The following is a 27767-nucleotide window of genomic DNA, read 5'->3' on the forward strand; positions in this document are numbered from 1 at the left end:
GGGGTAATGCAGGCAGTCCGAAAACACTCACCGGCGAGAGCAACGAGAGAAAGAGTGTCCACGTCCACGCAACGTCCGGGGTGGCAAAGAGACCACCGCAGTGGCCTGAGGGGAAGATATACCTTCTTCCTGCATGCCGCCCCCCGGACGTGCGTCACTGGGCCGCCCCCTCCACCAGGCGACTCTGCCCGGAGGGGGGGTGTCTGACCCTGTCTATGGGCGGGGCGGCCCTCCGCGACTAAGGGCCCGCCCTCCTGATGGCCACCGGGTGGCCTCGGGCAGGCGCATTCCCTACACATGATCTGTGTATCTAGCCTGCTTCTCCTGTAAATTGCTCCAATGCCGCCGGGCCAAATTCACACTATAGGAAATTGAAATAAAGGTAAGAACGGATGTTCCCACTTTCTTTAACTTGAACCACACAGATCGTGTTTTCAAAACTGGGTCCGTTTCGGGAAGATTGGGGGCACTTCCTGTGTCTTTAAAAGAAGTTATGTCTATTTGAATTCGTTATTGTGTTCAATTTTGACTCATATGGTGGAGACTGAAAACCGATCCGACACCCGCCGGCCGAAGTAGGTAATTTGCCGCTCCAAGCACACGTGTCTACTCATTGGAGGTAATCGAATTAATCGCATGTTGGCTATTCCGGTTGATCAACCTATCAGCGCGTTCGTTTGGAAACATTCCTCTATTTCATAATAAAATAATTAAAAAAATAATAATAAACAATCTGTTACAGTTTGCCACTAAATCTTCGATGACAATAATAAAAAAAACATTAAAATATCTCATCCCTCCGCTCACGCTTTTTTTGGCATATATGTATATAGGTTGGAAACAAGATCCCGAGGACGCTAGGGTACCACAAAAAACCTCAGGAAAGGAGGCTGACACCAATAACTCTAGAACTCATAAGGGAGAGTACCTCAATTTCTCAGCAGATGTGTAAGAATACTTCGAACGGGAGCGTACCAGCACTTTCAAAAAGCAGGCAGGTACTGGTGAGGGGTGAGTACCAGCACTTCCCAATAGCAGGCAGGTACTAAGTACATGCCCTTCTTAAATTTGAAAGGGACAGTACCCGTATTCTCCAGTACTGCTGCAATGCATTTAATGGGAAAGTACCGGCCCTTCCCAGAAGCCAGCAGCACTCTGGAAAATGAGTCCCACTCCCTGCACTTCTGTATCTCCACGTAACATACTGCATTGCATGCACAGGTCAGGCAGGAATGTTTTCGTCGGAGTGATGCTACCCGTTCATGCATGCCATTCTGTGACTGGTTTTCAGGTGGGAGTGTTCGTGAGGCAGTGTTCGTATTATTTTACTGAGAACTTACCTGGCGCGCATGAAATTATTGTATTTTAATTGCGATCGATCGAAAATTACTTTATTCGAAACAAGTTTCATAAAAGTACATATACAATATCCGTAATAAGCTGTACATAAAAACAATTCAGACAATGGGTACAAGTTTTGACCTGATGAACCAAGCATTCGCCACATATTTAGCCACCCCACAGATCATGTACATTGAAGTGACATTAGTTAGAATAATACGCATGGCTAATCTATGATCCCTCACCCCTAGACTCCTACAAACAGGTTTCAACCACCTTCCTCGTGGTTTTTTGTAAGCTACACATGCAAATAGGAAGTGGCCCAGAGATTCTTTCGGGCAGGGACAACCTGGGCATTTGAACTCTGTTCCTCTATATCCCTTCCAACCTTCTTTGAATGTGTTAAGGGGTAAAATACCATATCTGAATTTCAGAAACAGTGTTCTATCACGAGGGACCTGGATAAAGTCCAAGAAAGGCTCTAACTTCCTAAGAGGCTTGTGGTCAAGGAAGGTACTAGTTAGATGACCCCAGTTAGGATTCCTGTGTTCTTTAGCGACAACCCAATCCCAATAAAGTTTTTTGACAATTGCTTTTGGGGGTGGCATGTGCGAAATCCAACTCTCCTCCAGACCTATAGATTTCACCAGCCTCTTTAAATTGTTGAGCCATTTAATTTTATTAGCTACATTCAGACTAATCAGCTCATCCAAAACCTGGGCGTAGTTAAAGAGTTCTGGGGTCCTTCTAAGACGAACCCAAAATAACAAAGGACGAATTTGCACCAGATCATCAATCGATTTTTTGCCCATGTCAAGAAATAAAGGTTTCAGGGGGGACGATAAAGGTAGCGAAACCATATCTCTAATAAACTTATTTTCCGCCACTACTAAAGCTTTTGTATTTTCCGCCCCCCAGAGTTCTGAACCATAAACTGCCGCTGCCAGTGCTTTCCCTTCATAAATTGCCAGGGTAGGGGCTATGGGTCTACTAAAGGATCGTCGCTGGTTCTTAAGAATTACTCCTGCAACCCTTTTGAGATTTAAAACCAATTTAGCGATATGGGCAGACCAACTCAGGTTATTACAAAGTCTCACTCCGAGGTAATCAAACTCTTCTACCACCTCCAGCGGGGTGCCATTCAGCAAGAGGTTTACCTTCCTGTGTTTCTTTTTGGTAGTTAGCACCATCAACTTTGTTTTTGAAGTATTTATTGTCAACCCCCTATCTATACAAAAACTGCAAAAACGATCGAGGAGTTTTTGCAAACCCATGGGGGATTTTGACATGAGAAGGGTGTCGTCGGCAAATAGGAGAGTGGGTGTTTTCTCTCCTGCAAGGACGGGGGCATCAGCAGGATCCTCCCTCAAATGGTCTACCACCCCATTAATGAAGAGGGAGAACAAAGTTGGAGCCATCACACAACCTTGTCTCACTCCCCTATTTACCGGAATCTTCTCAGTCAGTTGGCCCTGGGAACCCCAACGGATCCTGGCATAATTCCCCTCATGGAGTTTAATAATGAATTGTAGGAGGTAACTAGGAAAACCCATATCGGATAAGACCGACCAGAGCTTATTCCGTGGAATCACATCAAATGCTGTCTTCAAGTCTATGAAAGCCAGGTATAGACTGCCCTTAGTGATTAACACTGACTTCCAACAGACTGCACAGAATCTGAAGACCTGATCTATTGCACCTATATTGCTTCTAAACCCGGCCTGAAAATGGGACAAGATACCTTTATCCACAAGCCAAGCTTCTGTACGGTTTATGATCACCCTCCCAACCACCTTCTGAATAATGTCTATCAAACTTATCGGTCTGTAATTGGAAGGGTCGTCCCTTTCGCCCTTTTTATAAATGGTTATTACCTCAGCACCTTTCCAGGAGTCAGGAACAGGGTGACCAGCCTGGATCAGATTCATCAGACTTGATATGTACTTAGCCCACACATTTGGTTCGTACTTTAACAAGTCCCCTGGAAGCCCATCTTGGCCTGGGGCCTTCCCGGGCAATAATTTAGAGATGGCATCTAATACTTCTCTCTGGGAAAATGGATCTGTATTGTAAGTCGAATTTCCACAAGGCATACTTTCGGGGATAATAGCTGATAGTAGTATCGGGCTATCCACACTCTCCTCGCAATACAGTTTTAAAAAATGGGAATACCATTCCTGATCCGTAATATGATTTAAAATGGGTCCTGCTCCCTTTCTATCTAGAGCATTAATTAATTTCCAAAAGGTAACAGTATTTTTCCCACGTGCTGCTTCCTTCAGCTGTTGCCAATGCTCTTCCTCCCAATCTCTTTTTGCAGATTTTATACTGCTTGCATAATCTTTCCTGGCCAACCGGACGGCCACCGAGTCCTTACTTCGAATTGCTTTAGTAATTGCTTCCCTTTTACTTCTACAATTACTCGTGTACCATGGATTACTTTTGGGTTTAATACCATTAAAGCGGGGTTTTGCCGTTGGCTTCTTACAAAAGTGGGCTCCCAATTCACTTATTAAATTACTATAAGAGGCCGACAAACTAGGATCGACTAAATTAACCGAAACAGAGGCTAAGGCTGTCAATCTACTAGTTTCTTTAGATACTAAATCTTTAATATTTTGGAGCTTCCCCTCATCACATTTGACCACATTCCATTTTAGCATCCGATTGTTATTTACAGGGAAGACTTCTTTTGTTATCATCTCTGTTTCCTGTCTGAGATCCCGGCCACTTACCCACTTAAGTTGCATACATAATGGGTTGTGGTCGCTATAGGAGGACTCCCTAACCACCATATCGATTAGATCAGGCCAGGAGTGTTCATCTAAGAGGATGTAGTCGATACGAGAGGGGCACCCCAGCCTATTAAAAGTCATCGCTCCTTCGCGATCAGAATTTGTACGGCCATTAAGAGCCCAGAGATTATAATCTAACACCAGGGCATTCAACTGAATAACTCTCGATGACCATTTCTTAATTGGGCTAAGAGTTAGAGGGGGTATGATTTGTCTACCTTCCACTGCATTGGGTCCTAATTCTTCTTCCATATCTAAAGGTTCAAACGTGCAGTTAAAGTCCCCTCCGACCAGTATTTTGGATCTGGCCGGGAGGATGGACAACTCCACATCCAACAATTCCAATACTGGAGAAGCAAGCCCTCCCTGGAGACCTCTAGCGTAAATACAGAAGATTTCATAAATATAACCCCCTACACTGTTCTTTAAAGTAATGTGCAAGATGTCATTAGAAACATACTTGTTAGAGATGACACTACAGTTCAGAGATATTTTCACCCAGATGTGTAACCCACCAGAGGGGCGCCCTCTCCCCAGTGAAACAGCTGGAACATAGAAGGTAGAATAACCATTCATGTATTCGGGAAGTAGGCACCACGTTTCTTGAAACATACAAATGTCATATTTGTTAATAAAAATGTTCCAATCAGGATTTGCTAGATTTTTCTTTAAACCTGCAATATTCCATGATAAAATATTAATAGAAGGACCCGTTGCCTTAAATTCCAATTGACCTGTAGAAACTATATCCTGCACACAGTTACCAACTGCAACCAGGGGTTCAATTGAATCTGTACTTTTACTGGTAGAACCAGCAATAACCACTATATCTACAGGCGGATTTACTTGATCTCCCGGTAAAGGCTGCATCACCCGACTACCCAAACGCTCGATGGGCCGGTTAGTAAGTCAATCGACTTCCTCCAGGCCATTGAAGCGATTGTAACATTGGATAGGATAATCCAGCTGTGGGCCCAACCATCCCTCCTTAAACCTATTTCCACCATTATAAGTTCTACCTCTCCCTCTACGGACTTCTTGCCAGTCACCACTTGCAGCCCCTCCCCAATTATTGAAACGTTGATTCCCTTGGGTTTCAAGACTCCTCCAACCATTTCCATGCGTGGTAGCCCTTAGCCAACTCCATCTATTATCATGGTTCCCCGCAGGCATATAGAAATATGACAGGGGTTTGACAAGAATCTCAGAGTCATTGTTACGGCAGTGCCCTGAGCAGATAAACTCTACTATGCAAGGGTCTTCGAATGTAATCACCACACAATCTCCTTTGAGATGTTTCTTTTTCTCTCCAACCCATGGTGCTCTCTCTACCATAAGAATATTTTTAATAATATTGGGAGGGGGTGGAAAGTTCCTGTCCAACCAATGACAAACTTTGTTTTTAAGGCCCCAAAATGTTTCAGAGGTGTCTGGGGTAAGCTCAGGGACACCAGTTAGCACAATCACAAGTGGGCAGGCGTCAGATGGTAGATTAATATTCCGCCGTGCCCTTGGTGTCTTCACAGGGGGTAGGGGAGGGGTAGCGCTTGGAGCGGTAGAACCAGCTTTTCCCGGAGGTTTTTTAACGTCTGCAGAGACTTGTTTAGTGACCACTTTACCAACCTTCTCTACAGTTGTGACAGTTGGACAGGTCTTGGTTTGCTGGGTGGGTGCTATTGAAAGATTCTTAACCACTGGCAGTGAAGTTCCCGATGTACCGGGGGTATTCTTTTGAGTTACTTGAGTTTCTTTTTCCCCCTTACATTTCAACTCCTTTGATATAATTCCGAGTTGATGCTCTATACCCTGGAGTCTAACTTCCAAGGGCAAAAGCAAAGACCTGATAAGGGCCGCTAGAGAATCAAAAAAGGGCGCGTCCTCATCCTCTTCACTCTCTACAGACACATCAGGACTACCATTATTAAGAATACTAGCTAAGCTAATATCAGATACAGTTGCATCAGGTAACTCTAGGGGCAGGGGGTGGGATACACGATGTAACCTAACAGTATCAACTGAGGCATCCACACTTATCCCTCCCTCCTGTGCACCAATTCCCACACTGGCTGTATTCCCCATACAAGGTAAAATATTTCGATTATCTACAGTATCACTAAGCACCTCAGTGATGGATGATTTTGGGGAGGATATTGTACCTCCTACCGGAAGCCCTTCTAACTCTGGAGGGTCTGTGTGTATAATAACAGAGGTAACCATTGGAGTAATAAGGGTGACAGACTCAATTGAGGATACTGGTAATATGGATACCGGAGGTGTATTTATACATTGGGGCTGGGCCATAGTCAATGTTGGTGTCACAGGAATAGAGGTTGATTGGGGCGTGTCCGAATGACGCAGATCTTTATTCGGAGTACAAGCCAGGGCTATATTACCCAATGACGATCTTTTAGCGTGAAGCAGATCTTGAGAAACCCTCCGTTCCATCAAAATAATACCCTCATCGATTAAGGTGTTAGTACGAAGGATAAAACTATCCAGGGTATTAGTAAGTTTTTTAGTTTTTATATTTTTTATCCCTGCCACCGCCTGGCTTCTAGTTGTCCGTGAAGTCAATATGTAACTCCAGCAATTAACTATCAGGTGGTACTCTAGTCAAAATGGTGGAGGACCGATGCTAAAATAACAACCCCTAAAATGTAAAATATTTCTAAAATGAAACTAGTGCACTTATTAATGCCAAACACTAAACAATGACATCCCATACAAAAATATAACGCGTCAGTGACAACAACAATAGTCTATTAAAAACTTGCAAGGGGTTGCGGCCAGTCCAGTCCTCTCGGTCCTCGGAGGGCCTCAGAGGGCCCGCCCTTTGCCCGGGCTTAGCCCCGGGCTATGTCCCGCGCGCGTCCCGCGTGCGCGCTCACCTCTACGTTTAAATAGGAGGGTTGGGGGCGGGAAGAGACACCAGGTGCGCTGAGTTGTTGAAGCGCTGGGCACCCTGGGTCTCGCAGTCCCGGCCCCGGCAGCGTCCGCTTGTGTCCCCGGGTCCTCGTGGGTCAGGATACAGGGAGCAGGTAAAACGATTAAAAAGTCAGCAAATAGTTCCCAGAGGCTGCGAGCCTTATATAGCGCTTACTGCCCCTGTGTAGGCGTCAAAGCGCTTTTCGGCGAGTAGCACGCTACTCCGGAACCCAAAAAGGATTAATGATTGGGGATGCTGCTTGAGCAGATGCTAATGCACGTCCTCCACCCCCCCGCCCCCAGAGAGGGCGGTGCGTCTGTCTCGTTCCGACCACTCTCCTTAACACCCGTGTGTTGTCCTTAGATTTTCTTTCTAGTTTGTGAAAATGAGTCACCGAGCGCTGCCCTGGGACAGACAGATGCTTCCCTGTTGCTGCTATCCCAGGCTGGACATGCCCGCCATGGCCTGTAATTAGCTCCAGGCATGTGCAAACAGCCCTCCACAACGCACACACACCATGCCACCCCAAGGAGCATTCCAAAATCCAAGCAACCCGTTTTACAGCTCACTGAAGCCATGTACACAAACCTAGCGGTGCCGACTTTGGAACAGGGGAGTTAGGTTTAAATCCCGGCATCAGCACAACACCCTGTGATTATGGACAAATCTCGTAATGTCTCATTCCCTACACATGATCTGTGTATCTAGCCTGCTTCTCCTGTAAATTGCTCCAATGCCGCCGGGCCAAATTCACACTATAGGAAATTGAAATAAAGGTAAGAACGGACGTTCCCACTTTCTTTAACTTGAACCACACAGATCGTGTTTACAAAACTGGGTCCGTTTCGGGAAGATTGGGGGCACTTCCTGTGTCTTTAAAAGAAGTTATGTCTATTTGAATTCGTTATTGTGTTCAATTTTGACTCATATGGTGGAGACTGAAAACCGATCAGACACCCGCCGGCCGAAGTAGGTAATTTGCCGCTCCAACCACACGTGTCTACTCATTGGAGGTAATCGAATTAATCGCATGTTGGCTATTCCGGTTGATCAACCTATCAGCGCGTTCGTTTGGAAACATTCCTCTATTTCATAATAAAATAATTAAAAAAATAATAATAAACAACCTGTTACAGTTTGCCACTAAATCTTCGATGACAATAAAAAAAAACATGAAAATATCTCATCCCTCCGCTCACGCTTTTTTTGGCATATATGTATATAGGCTGGAAACAAGATCCCGAGGACGCTAGGGTACCACAAAAAACCTCAGGAAAGGAGGCTGACACCAATAACTTGTTTTATGTTGTTGCTGCCCCATAAATGGATGAAATGTGTGGCATTTGTTACATAATTATATAAATAAGTCGATTTGTTACATTACAAAAAAGCCTCTATGGTGCTTATTAGGTTTCGCCTGTCGAAAGCTGCGCAAGCAGCGTTTCGCGCAGGCGAAATCTTTTGTTTTGCAGTATGTGGGCTTTGTCCCGCCTCTGTTTCCATTGGCTAGCTCCATAAATGGAGGCTAGCCATTGGAAAACAGAGGCGTCCGTCATTCTGCGAGGCGACTCGTGGGCGTTTCTGAGATTTTTTCTCATCCCGCCCCTTTGCGATCGTCATGCAGCGGGGAGCGGTTGTTTTTTTTTTTTTTTTTTCAAGCTTTGTTTTCGCCATTTTTAAAGTGTCGTTTTCAGGGGTGCGTTGCGCGATGTCCCGCTGTCCGTTCCCGCCCCCCCCCCCTCCCGCTGTCCGTGCTCCGTGTGACTGCTATTGTCGGCGGTTACTTCCCTGGCTGTTCGTTTGATTGGAGATTGCATTAGTGCTGTACTCTTAATTCCATCTCAGGGACAGTATAGGTCTATGTTAGTTTATTTACGTTCTTTTTTCGGAATCTGTGTTTCCGAGGTTATTAGCCTTTCCTGTACTCTTCCCCCGCCCTTGTGCTCCACTCGGCGGCCGGGTTTTGCTCCCCTGTCCGGCCGGGCACAGCCAGCCACTCTTCCCCCGCCCTTGTTCCAACCTTCAGTTACATATCCATTCCTGCACTAGGAGAAGGAAAGACAAGAAATAAGGGGACACACTTCACTCTAATTTGGAACCCGAACATTCCTTTCCTTCAGTCTGGCCTCTGCCCATCATATATTTTACATTTGCACTTACTCGGCTGCAGCAGTGCTGTTGAAGGAATTATTCTGAAGGCTGAAGCGGAAACAAGAAAACATCAGACACGTCTGCAGGGCGGGCAGTCCCTCTGAATTCAATCCGGCTCGGCAGTTGGCACACATACGCAAACATGGCATTGGAAAGGTACAGTTCTGTGTCAGCTCAGCTGAGCAACACATGGTGATTTTCAGCACATCTCATCCTCTCCTCGTTGACAGCGCCAGTCCGTGTTTCCGCTGTGGCCGCAGCGCGGCAGTTTAGCCTTTTGATGCCGACGCCGTCCTGGCCGGGAGTGGAGATTTTGGCACCCGGTGGAGACAGCTGGGGACAGCTAAGAGGCACAGTTGAGGTAACAAGCGGTGGATCTTGGGGGAAGCGCAGCTGAGAGACCGAACCGCTTGTACCAGTGGGGCACAGGGGGGTAGCCTGCAGAGACGGCTCGGTTCTGACCGGGTGCGGTTTGAGATGAGCCCACGGTGAGCCTCTAAATTTTACTTTTAATTGCAATTAGATTGGCCTGACATCCTGACATATGGTATCCTTTCCTCGCACCCATTAGCTCACTGACCCCATTAGTCCTGCCTCCCACTCCTGCATAGATTCTGGACTTCCGTAAAAGGACTTTGTACCCGAACCTTGCTCAGTGAGACGGACAGGAGAGAGAAGACTCAAGCAAGCGAGAGTGAAAAGGTGTATATGTAACTCTAGGTGTGTGTGTGTGTGTGTGACTCTGGGTATGTATGTGTAGCTCTGTATGTGTGTGTGCATCTGGGTGTTTGTATGGCTCGGTGTGTGTTTGTAATCAGTGTGTATGTGTGTGGCTCTGGATATATGTGTGTAGCTCTAGGTGTGTATGTGTGTGTGGCTCTGGGGTGTGTGTGTGTGTGGCTCTGGGGGGTGTGTGTGGCTCTGGAGGGGGGGGGGTGTCTCTAAGTGTGTATGAGTGACTAGGGAGTGCAGAGTGACTAGGGAGTGCAGAGTGACTAGGGAGTGCAGAGTGACTAGGGAGTGCAGAGTGACTAGGGAGTGCAGAGTGACTAGGGAGTGCAGAGTGACTAGGGAGTGCAGAGGGAGTGACTAGGGAGTGCAGAGGGAGTGACTAGGGAGTGCAGAGGGAGTGACTAGGGAGTGCAGAGGGAGTGACTAGGGAGTGCAGAGGGAGTGACTAGGGAGTGAAGAGGGAGTGACTAGGGAGTGCAGAGGGAGTGACTAGGGAGTGACTAGGGAGTGACTAGGGAGTGACTAGGGAGTGCAGAGTGCTAAGAGGTGCCGAGTTACTAGGGAAGCTAGGGAGTGCTAGGAAGTGCACAGTGCTAGGGAGTGTAGAGTAACTAGGGAGTGCTATGGAGTTCTAGAGACTGCAGAGATTAAGCTAATAACAATGCAAGTGACAATGCCATTTATTTATCTGTTTTCTAAACCAACACATAAATAAAAAATTTGTCATTAACAATGCCAATAGCTCAAACTTTTCCAAAGGCGAAACCATTGCATTGAAAATGCTTGTTATTTGTTGGCTTTCCTAGTCCATCTTGTGCTCTTCCCCCCCCCCCCCCCATTCAACTGTTTGTCTCTCCCCTGGAGCATAAGCTCTCTCCCCTGGAGCATAATCTCTTCACCATCCTTTTGATTGGATGACTTGTATCCCTCCAGTGCTCATATTAGGGAGCTATGTTTTTTTTATTTTTCTTTCAGCACCCCATAAGACTGCATATGTTTCCGAACTCTTTCCCTTGTGTGCTGCTTCCCTTCCCAAATACCCACCCATGGGATTTCCATTTTACTTCCGCATACCTCCATTTAAAGCTCCTCTATTGCATATTGCTGCTGGGTTGCCCTACCTTACAAAAAGTGCTTTTACACTTGTCAAGTTTTTTTTAATGTATCCATCCATCTTGGATCAGTAAATAAAAAAATGGGACTAGTGTCAATTCATAGTCGTGCCCATGCATGGTGACGGATGGGCAAACGTATGTCATCACGCATGCATGTGCCTTCCAACTGCAGCGGTTACATGACCCCAACTTTTTTTTTTCTTTTCTTTTTTTTCTGATTGTGGCTGATTCTGCACAGCATCGGCAAACAGTTAGCACAGCAATAGGTCCAAAATGTCAGACTTACTTGCTTTGCCAATGCTTATTAACTGTCTTTGTTAGATATAACCCTTTACACTTGCCATGAACAACTTTGTTAATCTTTTTATTTTTATTTTCAGGTTTGCAAAATATTTCAAGCTTCCAGATGGAAGAGAGGAGCGGACACTTATTAAAGCCTATGGAATACGTTTCGATATTCTAGTCTTCGGCACAGTAATTATTTCTATCTTCCACTGCAATGCACTAATACCTTGATTTTCCTTAATATGTATGTAATGTAATGTATGTGTATAGCATGAACTTCAAAGAAAAGGGAATGTACTTTATTCTTTGGGATTAGGGGTGCTGGCAGTATTTGCTGTACATACAGCACAATAGGAGATGGATTTGTTTAGAAAGATGTGGATAAGAGACAGATTATCATGATGATTTGTGTTACTTGTAAACAAAACCTATATTTGACATTTGCAAGAATTTATTTTCCTAATCTAGACAGTGATGAAATCGGAAAAACACTTCTCATGCATGTTTACATTATTTTTAAAGGTCTTTTAAAATGTAGGTAAGAGAAGATGTAAGATTAAATAAGAGGTTTAAGACTAAGAGTGTCAGACCAGCACAAATTCGAGAAAGACGAATTCCATGAGGCCCCCCAAATCTCTATCTTCAGACTCCCAGCAAACGGTTTAAAAACCGGAAACAGTTCGCTTTAAATCCTATAAGCAAAAGAGGGATTGAGGAGAAAAAAACCTACTGTCATCTTCCAATAGCTCAGCCATAAATTGAGTTCCCTGATGTCCTGCAATAAAGTAAGTCACTTGTGAGAGAAACCGAGGACAATAAGAAACAAAAAGAATACGGGGGAGAATAGATGAAAAATCAATGTATGGGATACCTTGTTGCAAAGAAGGAATCCAATGTAACTTTTATTGTCTGTGCAAGATGTTTTTGAAATCTTTTGCCTTGATGCTGTGCAAACTGTTGCCCCATTTCCCCTGCAAGATATCCTGGCCTAATATTTCATAAGAGTATATTTGGGACACCCTCTCATTCTATTTGTATACATCATTCAGACCAGGAAGGGGTTGCCTGGGTATGTTCATAGGGTGGTGGAATCCGTCAAGCTATTGCAAGTCTTCTTGAAAATTGAGAACTTTGATTGCAATTAGGATAGTGGCAGAGATGAGAATATGGCTCTGATGTCCAGTACATTCACTACTTTATTTGCAACTTCTGATATGATGTAAATGCATCTGAGTTCAAGTTGATGACCTTGAGCCAAATATTAACCAGAGAACCTTATTCTTATTGTGGAATTTGACATGATGGCCACAAATTGGAAAAACTAGGACCACTTTGATTTGGATCAATTGAGCAGTTCGTCTCCTCAACTGTTGCAAGCACCTTACTTGGTGAATACCATGTTATGTTGGTAGGGAATGCCCAATAATGCACTGTTTCGTGTCAAAATGTAGGCTAGTGCCAATGCTAGTGTGAGCATTTACAGTGCTGTACAAGTAAATATGCTTAGTGCATCTGTAAAAACGCTAATACATTCAAAACAAAAAAGCCAACATTATGGACTTGCAAACGGTTTCTGTCCCAATTACTAAATAGTGCTTCCTTTCAGTGGAAAACACAAAGTAACTATTTTTGCCGTCCAGCACAGCACTGCCTGTGAGCCGTGAAGTGTAAAAAAGGGAAATAGAAAATCCTATTTGTTTGCAAAATGCATGTTTTAGGAACGGTCTGCAAAATCTATTAATAAAGTGCCAATTAACTGGTGTCTTTCCGTGCCGCTATTGCAGTGTAACATCCAAGGTGCTCAACCTTGCACAGCACCTTAGAGTGTGAGAGACGGCCTTGCTGAATGTAAAAGTGAAAATCTCTGCGATTCAGTGTCATGATGTTCTCCCACCATCTAAAAAAGAATCACTTATTTTACATGCATTGAACAGTTGGCATGGAAACCTGCTTCCACTCACCCATAAAAATGGTTGTCAGTTTAATTGAAATCAAGAAGTCCGAACCAGCACTGTGAGGAATCAAACCTGCAACTTGTGGGTGATACTCACATTTTCAGCATGCATTCCCTAAAAACTATGGAAGGATTTCTTTGAAATGGACCTGCACACTAGTTCTCGCTGGGGAATGGCAGTATTTGCATTCGGATTACCCATGCTACCTGAAATGTAAACAAATGTATAAGTTACTAGGAGGCACTAAAAATGTTTTACTACTCAAGAATATGTTTTTACACTTATTTAACTATTTGTGTATTATTGAATTACTTCTGTACCAAATACAGTTCCTGCCAATGCCAACATATGTTTTGCAACTTAAATTGGTTGCTTCCTCAGGGCAATTGTATCAAGAAAGTAATCTAAGTTTATAAATATTAGTTTGATTCCATTTCTTGTAACAAAAGAAAACAAAAAAATGTTGTAAATGTCTTTAACAATTTCAGAGATATTGACTATTTCAATTCTACAAACCTCAGACACTGAGATATTACTTCAAAAGAATTGCATTTGCCAAAAAATTATCTGTTTACAGTAAAACTGTTTCCCAAATGACATCATTTCACGTAATATTATTTTGGCAAATTTAAAATAGGTTTGAAAAAATGAACAAAGTAATTCATCATCATCATTATCATTCCTTTGGAAAGAACAGCTGCTTACTTTGTTCTATTTTACAGTTAACTGTTTTTTGTCACCTTTTAGGTGTCATTTGGATTATTTCATAGGGCATTCCTACTATACAAGACTTTAAATATCCAACTTGCTATATTTAAGTGCTGATTTAGTGCTTCTCTGAATTCATCACTTGTAAATGCATGGTGTTGAATTAGTTAGGATTTCCAATTTAACTTGACCCCAAAAGTCATGACTTCACTATCAGCGATCATATTTCTCACTCCTCAAACATATTCTAATTTGAAATTATACTCTTGTATTGGACAACTGCCTTGCTGTTCGAGGCGTAGCTCTTCCTCTCTTTTTGTAGAAAATAAACCCACCAACAGTTGATGGTCAGTTTGCACAGCAAACACCATCCACCAGACATGCTGTCAGAAATATTCAATTCCCCAGCAGCACACCAATGCCCCTTTTCTATTGTCAAGTAATTCAATTATGCACCCCCTAAAGGTAGGGATGCAAACACTATAGTTTCCATTAGCCTCTTATGTTCTTATAAGAAAACTACCCCAAACCAACATTACTAACATCAGTCATGATAATTGGTTAAACGGTTGTAAAGCTGGTGCTTTAGTTTCTCAAATTCAATATCATATTTGTCCCTCCACTGATACTGGGTGTTTTTCTTCCACAAGGCGCATATATTCACAGTCATATAAGTAAACATTGGTATGAATTATACTGGTTCTTATCTTTGAGGTCTGGAGCATTCTTGATGGGCAACATTAAAACCTTTAATGATGGCTACACCATTCTCACTAATGCTTTAACTTCTATAAGCAGCACTTTTTGCACTGATTTTACATTTCTCTTTAGTTGTGGTATAACCACTGTCCTCTAAAATGGATAACTTCTTTGAAAAACACTGCATCAAGTTTATCATGCATAGCTCGGAAAAACAAAATAGTGTATTAAAAATGTGGTACTGTCTGTGTTCTTCAACAACTGATACATTGCCCTCTGATATACGTTGGATGCTGTTACCAACCCAAATGTCACCCATTTGTATTGAAACACACCTTCTTGCATTATGAAGTGTGGTAAAGGTTTTGATTCATCATGCAGTGTGCAATTTGGTGATAAGCTGATGTTAGACCCAAGGTAGAAAGAAGTTTAGTGCCCCTAATTGTCATCAGTATTTTTCCATTGTTGGACAATGGATAACTGTTTAACCACACATATTCATTCAGATCTCTCAAGTTGTTATAAAGTCTCTGTTTCTCATTTGGCTTTTGTGCTAAAATGACAGGAGACAACTATTCCGAGGACTTTGTTCTGAATGTCCTTCCCAGCATAACTTTTACATTTCTTCTTTCAAATCGTTCCTCTCAGATAGGGGTACATTCTGCACCTTATGAAATTTTTTTTTAAAACAGATTTTATTTGTCAAATAGCACTTATAGAGCAGAGCTCTGTAACCCAGAAACTTCTGCATAAGAAACGTGCATCATTCTGACTGACTGTTTACATGAGCAAAGCAAGGAAAAATGGAGAGCAATACAAACAAGTAATTAACAGAAAAACCATAACCCCCCATCGCACTAACGTCCACTCCGGAGCAGCACCGCACCTTATGAACTTTAGTTTGGATACCACCTTTGACAATACTTTTGTGTACAAATCCTTTATCAGAAAGTATACAGCAGTTTTTTTCTTAAAATCTTTATTACATTCATCTCCCTCTTTTATTGTAGTTATGGGATCTTCATACCCAAAACCTGTTTAGGATGAATAGGATTGAGCATCCATTTCAAACAGGAATTTTCAGGTGTCTGTAAATATATCACAGATGCACTTGTCCCATCCATGGCAATCAAAAGAAACACATATTTTAAAGTATGTGTGCATTTTTTAGTCTTATGAGTTGCTTTACCATTACCTATTCTTATTATAACATGGGTTCGTGTTCCTTAATACTATTGCTCGCTTATATGGCTAAGAATATTTCCCTGCTTGCTTTTATAGTCTTAAAGGTTTCCTATACTACATCAGTGAAGTTTTCCAAGCCGTTCTAAAATTGCTGTTGCTTTAATGGAGTGGAGTGCGGATGCTGAACAAGGTGGTGCCTTGTCCTAAGATGTGTTGAAACGCATGCTGGTTTCAGGCAGGCTGACTGGCCCCTAAGCAGTGACCGTGGATCTCCTCTCACCGATGGGGGGAGAGAGGGGCTGAGAGGATCTTCACTTTCACTCTGGGTCGGGTGAACGTGTGTGACCAGAAATGGTAGTTTGAGATATGCGCAGGCAACACTGTTGCTCAAAGTCGCTGAGCAAAACAAACAGGTTTACGGTTCTGCTTGATCTGTTTCGCCTGACACCGGATGCGGTCCGTGCAGGTAACAGCGGTGAGGCGGTTGGGGGGGGGGGGGGGGGATTTCGAGGTAAAATTAATTATTTAATTTTCCCTTGCCAACGTCACTTGAAATGCCCCCCCCCCCACCATGCACTCCACTGCCCCACCGCTGTTACCTGCACGGACCACAGCTGTCTGACACACACCACAATGTACCTTCTATCAAAGGCCTTATTTTCCGCTTATGCCTCAATGTTTCTTGACCTCCCATCAATTGAAATTAGTGAGACCACAGCGTGAGCCACCGTGCACCTAAGTGAAGTGGGCACTCTCTTTTGATTTCTCCATTCATCGCCACGCTGAAATCTCGTGTCCAGGGCGGAAATGATGGCCACAAATTAAAATAAATCACATATTTTAATCAAACACATTAGGTACATCATATGATGAAGGGTCTCCTCAGGCAATTGCCAGTAAAATAATAATCACAGTGACCCCTTCAGATTCCACGCTCCTTTAGACCCACATTCCCCATTATATAAGAACACTTCGATACCATATAAACATTAATATAAGAACACCTAAATATATACGGTATGAGCATGGGAGCCTGTATTGCAGAAGTATTAGCTAGGACAATCAGATTTTGCAAAAGCGAAACCTGGACTGACCATGCACATAGAAGCAGAACTACAATTAGTTTAGATCATGAAACCTGCAGCTTTTAATTAAATTAATTTAATTAACCTCAATTTTTAATTAATTAAATGTAACCATCAATTATTGTAATTTAAATTTAATTTCATAATTATAATTTGCTTTGCATTAAGTTTACTTTGATCGTTACTATATTTTAACAACTGTTAGATGAGTTTGAAGAAGTAATCGCAACTTTTTAAAAAAAAATTATGAAAATGATCTAAATTTTCTTGGTTCTACTTATTCTACTTACCGGACTATGTACTGTCTGTCGAAGTGCTTGCCAAATAGATGAAGAGGAGATAATCTCTTTAATACCCATTGAATGGGCACACATGTAGCACCCTCTTGACGTAAAGAGGGTGCTACTAAGCATGGGTGTGGCCCCCATCCATATGAGGAAAAGCTGTTGTCTGTGTGCTTGTGCCATATTACAGAAACAGTCCACCTATGAAGTGGCACACAGCTAGTGTGCTCCCTGGTCACAGAGAGCCCTCCTAGTTTTGGGTGCCCTTAGCCTTCTTCCTAAGGATACCAAGAGTGTGTATGCAAAGAAACACAGTTTTTCGTTGTTTAATGCTGCAGTCTCTCCAATGCATGCGTGAACATGAAGTCACTGTATGCGCTGCAGCAGGTGCACAGTGTCAGTTTGCTGCAGGAGTACCCAGTGAGAATGCTTACCATGACCATTAACTCAGTAAGATTATATATCCATTCTAGTTTATCAGTGTTTGACATATGCTGTACCTACATAAGTGGAACCATAAGAGAGGATCTGTGGTTTGATGAAGGAGCCCTTTCCGTGCCTCACCGGCAGTGGAAGGACATTAAGACTTTCTGGAATATGATGTGGCACCACTAAGTGCAAGACCCAGAAAAGCTTGGTTTGCATGGAGTTGGCCCAACAGATTGAAAGCACTATCTTCGTAAAGATGAGTTGTTTTACCTACTGGAAGCTGCATACTTCGTTCATGTAGAGAAAATGCACTGTAGCATGGCGGCAGTCGCTTGTGGCAAAGTATAATAAGGCAAAAGTCAGCTGAAGTCTTTCAAAAATACAACTGATGTTTCCTTTTTTTTAAATTCAAGTCCTTCAACTCAAATGTATGTGCTGTTTTCTTCCAGGGTGGAAAGTTTAACTTTTTTGAATTGGTGGTGTACATCGGCTCCGCTCTATCCTACTTTGGCCTGGTAAGTGGTGTTGCTGCTGCATGTTTCAATCCCTGCTTACTCATTAGAAAGTCTTTACAGCAGAGTCCTTTCTGTGTTCATTCAGGCTGTGTTGGTCATCGATTTTCTGATCACAACTTACGTTTGCCCCTGCTGCCAAGGGAACGTGGTCAAGAAGTACTATATGGGAAAGAAGTTGGAGTCCGTGATTGGGCCAAGAAGTGTAAGTACCGTAAACTGCTACACATTGATAACATCTGTTATAAAACATATCATTCATGTAGAAGGGTGTCTTGGCGCTGAATAACAGATGTGTATTGTTGTTGCCAAACTCCTCTGCAGAACTTCACCCTCAGTTACAGCGTTCTGTTAGGAATCTGGATTAGACTCTGTTTTGGGAGCTGTGGTTGGCATTCTTAGAATTGTGACCATATGTTAGACATACTACTTTGGGTGTGATTGAATTGTGATAATCTGGTTGTTCCATATGACTACCTCTGTGGACGTTCCTAGTGGAACGACATGAATCCATAAAAGCGTCTGGCTTCCATAGATTGACTTGTACCACTTGCCTTCAATTCTGTCTTGGGCCCAGACAACACTATACATTGATCCACATGCACAGCCAAATGAGGTGTGTTTGACATGCAGTACAGGGGGAGAGTTCAGGCAGCAGTAGACCACAAGAAACCCCTTGTAGCAGTCTTACAGTTCCAACAATTGCAGTTACTAGAGATCCGGTGAGATGGGGATACGGAGTTCTGTTATAACCGATGACCCAAAAGTCTTCAACATAAAAAGACTTGACAAATGACCCAGTAGTAGAGAAGAAACCATCAAGGTGGGTAAGGGGTTAAAAATGGTACCCCTGGGCTGGGGTTGGATTGCAGCTGAGTTTCTTTGGCTAATTGGAGAGTTATTGATGCAGTGCATGTTCTTCCTCATAACGTTCTTTCTCCCAAAGTCAATCTATGCTGCATAAAGATGCTCCTTTCTATTAAACCTAATTTACATTCCCTTAAGTACTCTATGTAGCAGAGATGAGAAGCCAAAACTACACCAGGCTCAGACTAGTGTGTAGGTTACTCTGCATCACATCAGATGTACGATTATTACCATGTCCCATGCTACTCCAATTCACTGATGTACATATAATTCATCTAATTTAAAATAGTATTATGTATAAAATGCTCAGTACTCATTTTACATTCTCTAGAACTTGCTAGAGCCACAGGTTTGGATTTCTGACCTTTAGGATATCAGTCCAAATCAGAAAACCTGTTGAATTGCAACCCACACAACCCAAGGAGCAATGTTTACACAAGATGTGTTTCATGTAACGTGCAGTGCCATGAGAAAAGACAGGGATAGTTAGTGAAGCACCAAATCCTCTTTCTTGAATGAATGAATGAACAGAACACTCCAGGATCACTAGACAGCTGGATGTGCATATTAAAATATTTATTTTAAAACTAAAAGTTTAGTCTAGTGCACACTACATGAATTGTTACCACAATAAAAATAAACATTAAGATAGCATAGTAAAGAAATCTATACTCAAGATGAACAGTAAAAAATACTCCAACATTATTGCTGTGTATTCTATAATGCTGTCATTTAGTACTCGCATAGCTTATTTCAGAACAATAAGTTGTTTTCAGCTCACAAAACCAGCAGTGTGTGCTTGTGATAACCACAGTCTACAGCACTAACAGCCTGGCAGCTAGTGAAGGCTGACTCTCTTTCCAGCTTTGGTTGAGACGAGTGTGCAACTAGGCCTCTGTCCTTGTGTCTCCTGCATAAAGCCCTCTCCGACTTTTAGATCCTATGGTTTTTAAAGATTAGGCTAGGCTTTGCAACTAAACATCCAAAGACTTTTAAAAAATGTTCAAAAAATATTGGAGTCTTATGGGCGCCATGGATAAAGTATTATGGCTTGGACCTGGGTGGGGAGAGCTTGGACTTACTGCTAGGAAGTTGGAGGAAAGAGCCTTGAAAACTGTTATACCTGACCCATTGTTGATGAATGTAGATATGCTGGACGTGACCTGTAGCATATTTATGTACGTAATACTAGACTTTAACCTTAGAGGAACTGTTGCTATATTTTTTGCCCTACACCAAATGCTATTGCCCAACAACCCCTTTGTACCGTGTACTCATGATTTCTTTGATTGTAAGTTCATTTTACAAAAAATAAATAAACATTTTTAAAGAAAATAAATATTGGAGTAACACCGTTTCAACTATTTTCTCTCCGTCAGGCAGTGTTCTCTTGGAAAGATAAGATATGTAACACACAGTAAACAATATTCTAGAAACTATAATTTCAAAAATAATGATCAAACATGAAGATCATTAAATGCAAGGATTAAATCCTATGAATATTCATGCAAGCTTGATTATCATATTTACAGGGACAGAACATTATGAAAAACTATTTCACAGAAATGTTTGCAGGAATTCCGAATATCCTGTTATATCATGTACAACAGAGGAAATCTACAGTTCCATCTAATCCTAGTCAACAGCTTTGCTACGTGACCTCCCTTTTTAGTTTTCTTTACTCCTTTACCCCTAACTTTGTTGTTGTTGAATTATCCATTTTTCTTTTCTGACAAAATAACAGTAAGTTTCATCCATTTTTTGCCTTTCTTGCTGCTCCCTCATGAGTGCCATTTCCTCTCCCTTAAGTGCCTTCACTATAGTATGATGGTGGTAGGTATAATACTACATTCTGTTCACTATTGGGGGTCAGTTATCAAAAACTTTGATAAATAATGTAGCAAAATACTGATGCCACATATGTTGCAATAACAACTTTCCTTTTTGATTCCAGGCTGTGATGTATGTGTCGTTTGTTGATAGCAAGCACATTTATTTGGTGGACACAGAGTTGAGTAAGAGCTTACAAGAGACAAAAGGGCAAATTGTAGAGGTATGTTGCATTTATTTTTTGGGGTGTTCTAGTTTAAATGAGCACTGTTTTGTAAGGGACGAGGAGATCAAGGCAATTGGTAATACTCCGGCCTGGGCACATGTTCCTAGAGTCCAGAGAGGTAAATGCTATTTATATTGAAAATGTATGCAAATATGTGGTTGGGTCCTCTTTTCCTGAAATCTTTGAGGTGAAAGGAAAAAAGCAACTAATCACACAAGTGGCTGGCACATGGCTGCAGCAACCATAGTCTGTGTTCATTGGCTGACTGTCGATCCTGATGGAGGAGGAGTCAGAAGGACAGTTTAATATGCTGTAAGAGTGTACCTGTGTATGACAATGACAAGACGCCAAGTAATTGGGCAGTGTATGCTATACTAAAGCTGTAGCTCAGGTGACTATATTTACAGCAGTGCGGAAAAGTAATCATCATGCCAAGTAGTTAAATGTGTAACATTATTAATGTTAAACACGTATGTTCATTTATTACTGTAATTAAGGGGCGTAACACAAGTCCCTACAGCCCCTGTGGTGCAGGAGATGTGGGACTGGGGGCACTCCCTCAAGCAACCTTCAACCATTCAGGTTTACCCCAATCAGGCAAAGGTAAATGAATATCTGTGAAATATGAGATTGTCAGAGGTCGCTCGTCACATTTTGCAGTGAGGCCCCATCATTTTGCAATACGCCACTGCTACAGTTGCCGATTACATTGACCAGTTAGATGTGTTACTCTTATATCTATGGATATTGCTAGCGCTGTTAATTTCAGACAGTTAACTGTTTTCTAGAAAAGGCTACTCATCCTACACTGCTGACATGTCCCCCAAACCTTCTTACAACCTTCTCCCGAAAGGAGAACATTAATTTAAAATCTCATACCTCTCATCCACTTGTCTAAAATCAAAATAGACACAACAGATTTTGGCTTCATTTTACAGCAGATGTTGTCAGCCCTCGCTCCCCAGTCCTCCTGTGACGCTTACTGACTGATTTTATACATGGCAGCCATCTTGGAAGGGTACTCCACATACTGTAATATTGTTTAACTGGACCAACGGCATTTTAAAACCAATAGGTTTGGTGTTTTATAGCATGTGCATACCCTACAAATTTTAAACCTAGTGACAATTCCCATGCTTGTTCTATAAAATGGTATTAAATACTGGTCAGAATGCCTTCATTTTTAAAGTGCCTCTCATTTGAAAGATCCAACCAGCACCTGTGAAATCCATTGGAATGAAAGGGTCTGATGGGCAGACCTAGAAAAACCTACTGCTCTTTTTTGTATGTATGAATGTATAATATGGTATATTGTTAATCTAGCCAAAAGTCAGCAGAGTACTGTATGTGGTAGAAAGACATAAACTTCTACATTCTATTATGGCTAAAGAGAGGTTAGCAGCTCAGGTGAATTTGTCAATTGAGAGCAAAGATAATGCAAAAAATAGATAACAGCATTAAATAGGTTATGGGTAAGTAAGTCAAGGTGAGTGCCCTTCATGTATACAGTGATCTCCAGACAATGGTTTAACTTCTTGTTTGCTCCTTTTTAATTGGATTTGCTGTGTGTTTCCTACTTCATTTGTACTTGATCTCCAGGCTAGCAAAATCATTGCTTTAGGTGGAATGTTGCTGAAGAAACCCTGTGCAGACCCGAAGGACCTCAAGAACTTTAGACCCATCTCTCTGCTCCCCTTCCCAGCCAAAGTAACCGAGAAGGCTATCAACGCCCAACTCTCAGAGTTTATAGAAACAAACTATATCCTGGACCTCTCGCAATCTGGTTTCAGAAGCAACCACAGCGAAACCGCTCTCCGAACCGCTACAGACGATATCTACACCCACCTCAAACGAAGCGCGACTACAGCCCTCATCCTCCTGGACCTCTGGGCTGCCTTCGACACCATCTCCCCACACCCTCTGCGCAAGACTCCAAGATGCCAGCATCCGTAACAAAGCCTTAGAATGGATTTGCTCTTTCCTCACTGGCCGAACACAGAATCAGACTTCCACTATTCTACTCAGAACCCACAGAGATCAGCTGCAGAGCCCCACCCTCTTCAACATCTACATGGTCCCGCTCGCAGCCCTCGTCAGAAGCCGTGGACTCAACATTGTCTCCTACGCCGATGACACCCAACTGATTCTCTTCCTGACAGACAAACCCACAGCCGCCAAAAGCAACTTCCACAACAGGATGAAGGCAGTCACCACCTGGATGAAGGACAGCTGACTCAAGCTCAACTCAGAAAAGATGGAAGTCCTCATCCTGTTCTCCATCCCCTCCACCTGGGATGACTCCTGGTGGCCTTCAGCACTCGGAACCCTCGCCGAACCCACAGACTACGTATGAAACCACGGCATCATCCTGGATTCCTCGCTCTTAATGAACCCACAAATCAACACTGTTTTACCCTCCTCCTCCCACACGCCTTGCCTTTTTTGGAAGATTTTCAAGTGTATTCCCACCGAGTCCAGCGAAATGGTCACCCATGCGCTTGTCGGCAGCAGACTTGACTACTGAAACGCACTCTACTCCGGCACCACCCAAAAACTCCTTAAGAATCTGCAGAACATCCAGAACGCCTCTGCCAGACTCATCCTGAACATCCTCTGCCGCAGCCACATCACCATACACCTTAGAGACCTCCACTGGCTCCAGATCAATAAAAGAATTACCTTCAAACTCCTCACGTACACCTACAAATCCCTCCTCAACGCCAGACCTGCATACCTCAACCACCACCTCTCCTTCTACACACTCACCAGCCATCTCTTCTCCACCCAACTGGCCCGAGCCTCCATCCCACGGATCCATAAGACCACGATTGGAGGAAGATCCTTCTCCTACCTCGCTGCAGAGACCTGGAACTCACTGCCTCTGCACCGCAGGCAATCACTGTTGCTGCCTCAATTCAATAAGGACCTCAAGACCTCGCTCTTTGACTTAACCACTGATTCCCCTTCCCGCCCCCAGCGCCTTGAGACCCTAACAGGTGATTTGTTAGCGCTTTACAAGAAACCAGAGTGATTGATTGAATGTTTTAATTTAGTCACAGCCAGATTCCCAATCAATTTTACTGACAGGAAAGTCTGGCTGGGTTTACAGGGGTGGCTAGTTATTGGCTACACTTGCCTGCCTGGCTCGGTTTAGCAGTTCACCCTGGACAATATATTGTTTAGCATTTAGTAGAATTATATTTAGTAATATAATACTTTTTTTAGTAGAGCTGCAAAACTATAAAAAAAAAAGTACAAAGCTCAAGATACAAAAAATATTATGGCTTTTAAAATGGAACCCAAGTTTGTACATTTCCAGTGTGCAGATTTGACAATAGTCTCTGTCGCTGACACTTCCAAGTGATCGTGGCAGAGCAGGCCGCCTCACTACAAGTAGACGCTCACTTGCTGATACATTACAATGGAAACTGCATCAAGCATAGGAGGCTCAAGCGTGAATTCTGTTTCTGTACACGTAACTGTTAACACCGAAGATCTTATGTAGGATTCTATGTGGAAACATAGACTGCAAAAAACACTTTTGCAAAAACAGGCTCCAAAGTATAGACTACCAAAATCTCGTTCTAACCAAAATATCTCCGTACACATCACAAATGGGCAATCTTTCAATAACCGACTGAACCTGTCATCCTTCGGCATGAAAAGCATGAAATTTGGGAATAGCATCAAACTTTAAAGCATACAAAAGAGAGTTTACTTTGTGTTATGAGAGCTAAATGAAGGATACATTTGTCTTCTGCCTTCCTTCTTAGTAAGACAAAACATTGAGGTGGGTGGTTACACCGGGCTTGAATCATACCCGCAATCTGCTGAGGGTTGCACTCTTCCAGTTCACCGTCCTGAGGAAGATCCGCGCGGCTGAGGTTGAAGTTTCCCTCTTATGCTGGCAAGTTGGATCGAAATGTCGACGCCATCCCCTATCAAACCTGGACCATCAAACCCTTGTTGCCCCCTTCCTAATTACAGGAGATATCTCTGTTCTCTATTGAGAAATTTGTGAATTAAGTGTACATAATTTTTACATTGTGTTTGGCCAGGATATGAAGACTGTTTTTCTGTTAGCAGGCCCACTTATAGTTTTGTAAATATATGCCCCTTGATTTTCTTTGGGAATTTGTTTCCCCTTTTCAATTCCCCTTCTACTCCTTACACCTTTGAGCACTTTTCTTGCATGTTCCCTCTGGAGCAATCCGCTTTCTTTGATTCTATCTGCTTCTCCAATTGAGTCTAAATAAATACATATTGTTTTTTAAATCATTGGTCGTTGCACACCATATATTCTTAAATGAAAATGGTTTCATGTAACCGTGAGCTGACATTTTGTATGCTCTAAAACGTTCTCGAGCGAAACAGCAGGATCAGCAGCCGTTGACTGACCAGATCAAGAGCGGTAGTGCGAGACAAGGGGTATCGCTGCTAGCGCAAGAAGGATTGTGCACTATACACCTTTCTTTCTTCCTTTTTTCGCTTTTGTCCGCAAGAAATGGTGGGATGGCCCGTGGCGGGCGCCAGGCAGAGAAAAAGGCCTGCACACTTTAAGGAGGACGCACCAAGGAAAGAGGAGCCTAGGAGGGCGGGGCAACGATCACCACAGTGTAGAGAGCCACCCGGCCTCTCTACAACATTGTAACCACACACACACACGCACGCCTGCACCCTCGGGACGGGCACGCCCCGAGGTATATAATAAAAGCGCGGTAGACCGCTCGGGGTCTTTCCGGCATACCCTCTGACCTGTGTGTGTGTCCAGTTACTGTACAACTAGTTCCCTGTGCGAGGCCCGGACCTCGCACACTACACTGGCGACGAGGCCAGGTTCCGCCCCCGCGCGTGCCTGGCCGTCCGCTGGAGCTGCTCGCTCCGTTGCCTGCTGTTGCCTGTGGCCGCGGAGCTCGTCCGCAGGCCTGCTGCCTTCGCTCAAGTCGGCTCCCCGCCCACGCGTCTCCGTGGTCGGAGCGTGTTCGGCTGGCGGGAGCCGCCGGGTGAGTGGTTTCGCCCCCGCGACCTTGCCCGGCGCCCCCGCGCTGTGTGCGCTGTTGCCTGGGGGCTCGCCCCGCTGTGCGCACTGCGCGAGCGCGCCTCCTGCGGCGTGCTGCCCCGGCGGGGGAGGGGCGAAGAGGGGAGACGCTGCACGTCAGCCCCGAGGCCCTGTTGAACGGTGCCTCCACCGTCTGCTCCGCTCTCCGCTCCTGTGAGCCCCGCTCCATGTACTCGGCCTGCTCTGGCCCGGAGGCTGGTGACACGTGCTTTACTCCAGACACGGACTGAGGCAATTAATCGTGCTCGGGCTGTTTCGACTGCTAAATACAAGGAAGATGCCGCAGGTCTTTTGTGCAATCCAGACACAGTAGGGGAATCTCAAAAGTATTCCGCAAGAGAGGCTGGAGTAACAGGATAGACAAAGGGATACAAAAGGTGAGAAAAGTACCCATCAGCCCACTCAATAGTGGAAGCTCGTCATTTGGGATTTTCAAGTTTGAAAGGTTGGTGTCCAACAAGCACTGCCTCAAGTAGATACTGAGGCTAGCTTAGGACCCAATGGTTGAACCCTCAACCAGAGCAAATGACAGCATAAGTGGCCGAAAGGGCTTAGTTGCAGTGCTCAAAGAAATAAGAAAATGTGAGAAAAAGGAAAATGATCCATGTGATTTAAAAATGCCTATCTTGACGTCAACAAGGAAACTTTATTGGGTGTGCCCGTCAAGATGGTATGATTAAAAACAGAGTGATAATAGCAAGAAAGATGGTTTGCTATTTACCATAGATGTTCTCTGGTCAACATGTTTCAGCCTATAAAGGCTTTCGTCAGGACCTATGTATCACTACTGCAACACTTACTTCATAACTTGTGAAAAAAAGAAATATAAATATTTTCATGGGTGGTGTATCCCCTCCCAACTTTGTGGGATCAGGAACCTCACCTCACCTGGCGACAGCTCAGGCTAAAGGAGGCCACGCACTCTCCGTCGTTGCCTCTGGCTTACACTGAGCCGAGGGGGAGGTGCACAAAAGACCTGCGGCATCTTCCTTGTATTTAGTATGTATAGTTGGGGGACAAGATGCTGATAGGTCTATAACAATAATTCCCCTCGGGCCCTTCTCTACCCTGTAGTTCTGTGGTTTCGACTTCTGCCTGCTCCCCACACCACGGACACGGTCTGCTCAGGCCCGGGGGGGAGAGGGAACTGCACTGAAAACATATCTACATTCATAAACAAGCACTGGCTAATTCCACTGCTACATCACTTGGGAGCTGCGTGTCAGGCATCTATAAAGGCACATTCTCACCGTCCTGTCCCCGTACCACGCTGTGCGGCCCGCGCAGGAGGGGTGTGATCCAAGCGAGGGGTCACCAACATGAATGACGCCGCCACAGGGGGCGCTCCCACAGCGCCAGCCACGTTTGCCGCTACGCCACGCCCACCCCCACGGCGCAGTGCAGACACTCACGTGGTCACCCATGCCCACACTGGGGTGGCCCTGATTCCGCCATTCAGCGAGACGGCGGACCCAGCCACTGCGGCGCCGCGATGGAAGGCGTGGCTGGGGCGGTTGAACCTCTACTTTCGGGGAACCAGAGAAAACGATAGCACCGTGAAGAGATCACTCTTGCTCCTGTAT

The 27767-nt window shown here is 43.8% G+C and overlaps 1 protein-coding gene across 1 annotated transcript in view; it reads left to right on the forward strand.

The window, feature by feature from the left end:
- LOC144792471 (P2X purinoceptor 7-like) overlaps nucleotides 1–27767 on the forward strand; it is a 215639-nt gene that overhangs the window by 158111 nt on the left and 29761 nt on the right. The window contains exons 9-12 of the mRNA XM_078667500.1: nucleotides 11441–11534; nucleotides 18140–18205; nucleotides 18291–18407; nucleotides 21024–21122. Coding sequence (XP_078523626.1) covers nucleotides 11441–11534; nucleotides 18140–18205; nucleotides 18291–18407; nucleotides 21024–21122 — 376 coding nt within the window. The remainder of the gene's footprint in view (nucleotides 1–11440; nucleotides 11535–18139; nucleotides 18206–18290; nucleotides 18408–21023; nucleotides 21123–27767) is intronic.

Source organism: Lissotriton helveticus, chromosome 11, assembly GCF_964261635.1.
Source record: "Lissotriton helveticus chromosome 11, aLisHel1.1, whole genome shotgun sequence".
NCBI classification, from domain to species: domain Eukaryota; kingdom Metazoa; phylum Chordata; class Amphibia; order Caudata; family Salamandridae; genus Lissotriton; species Lissotriton helveticus.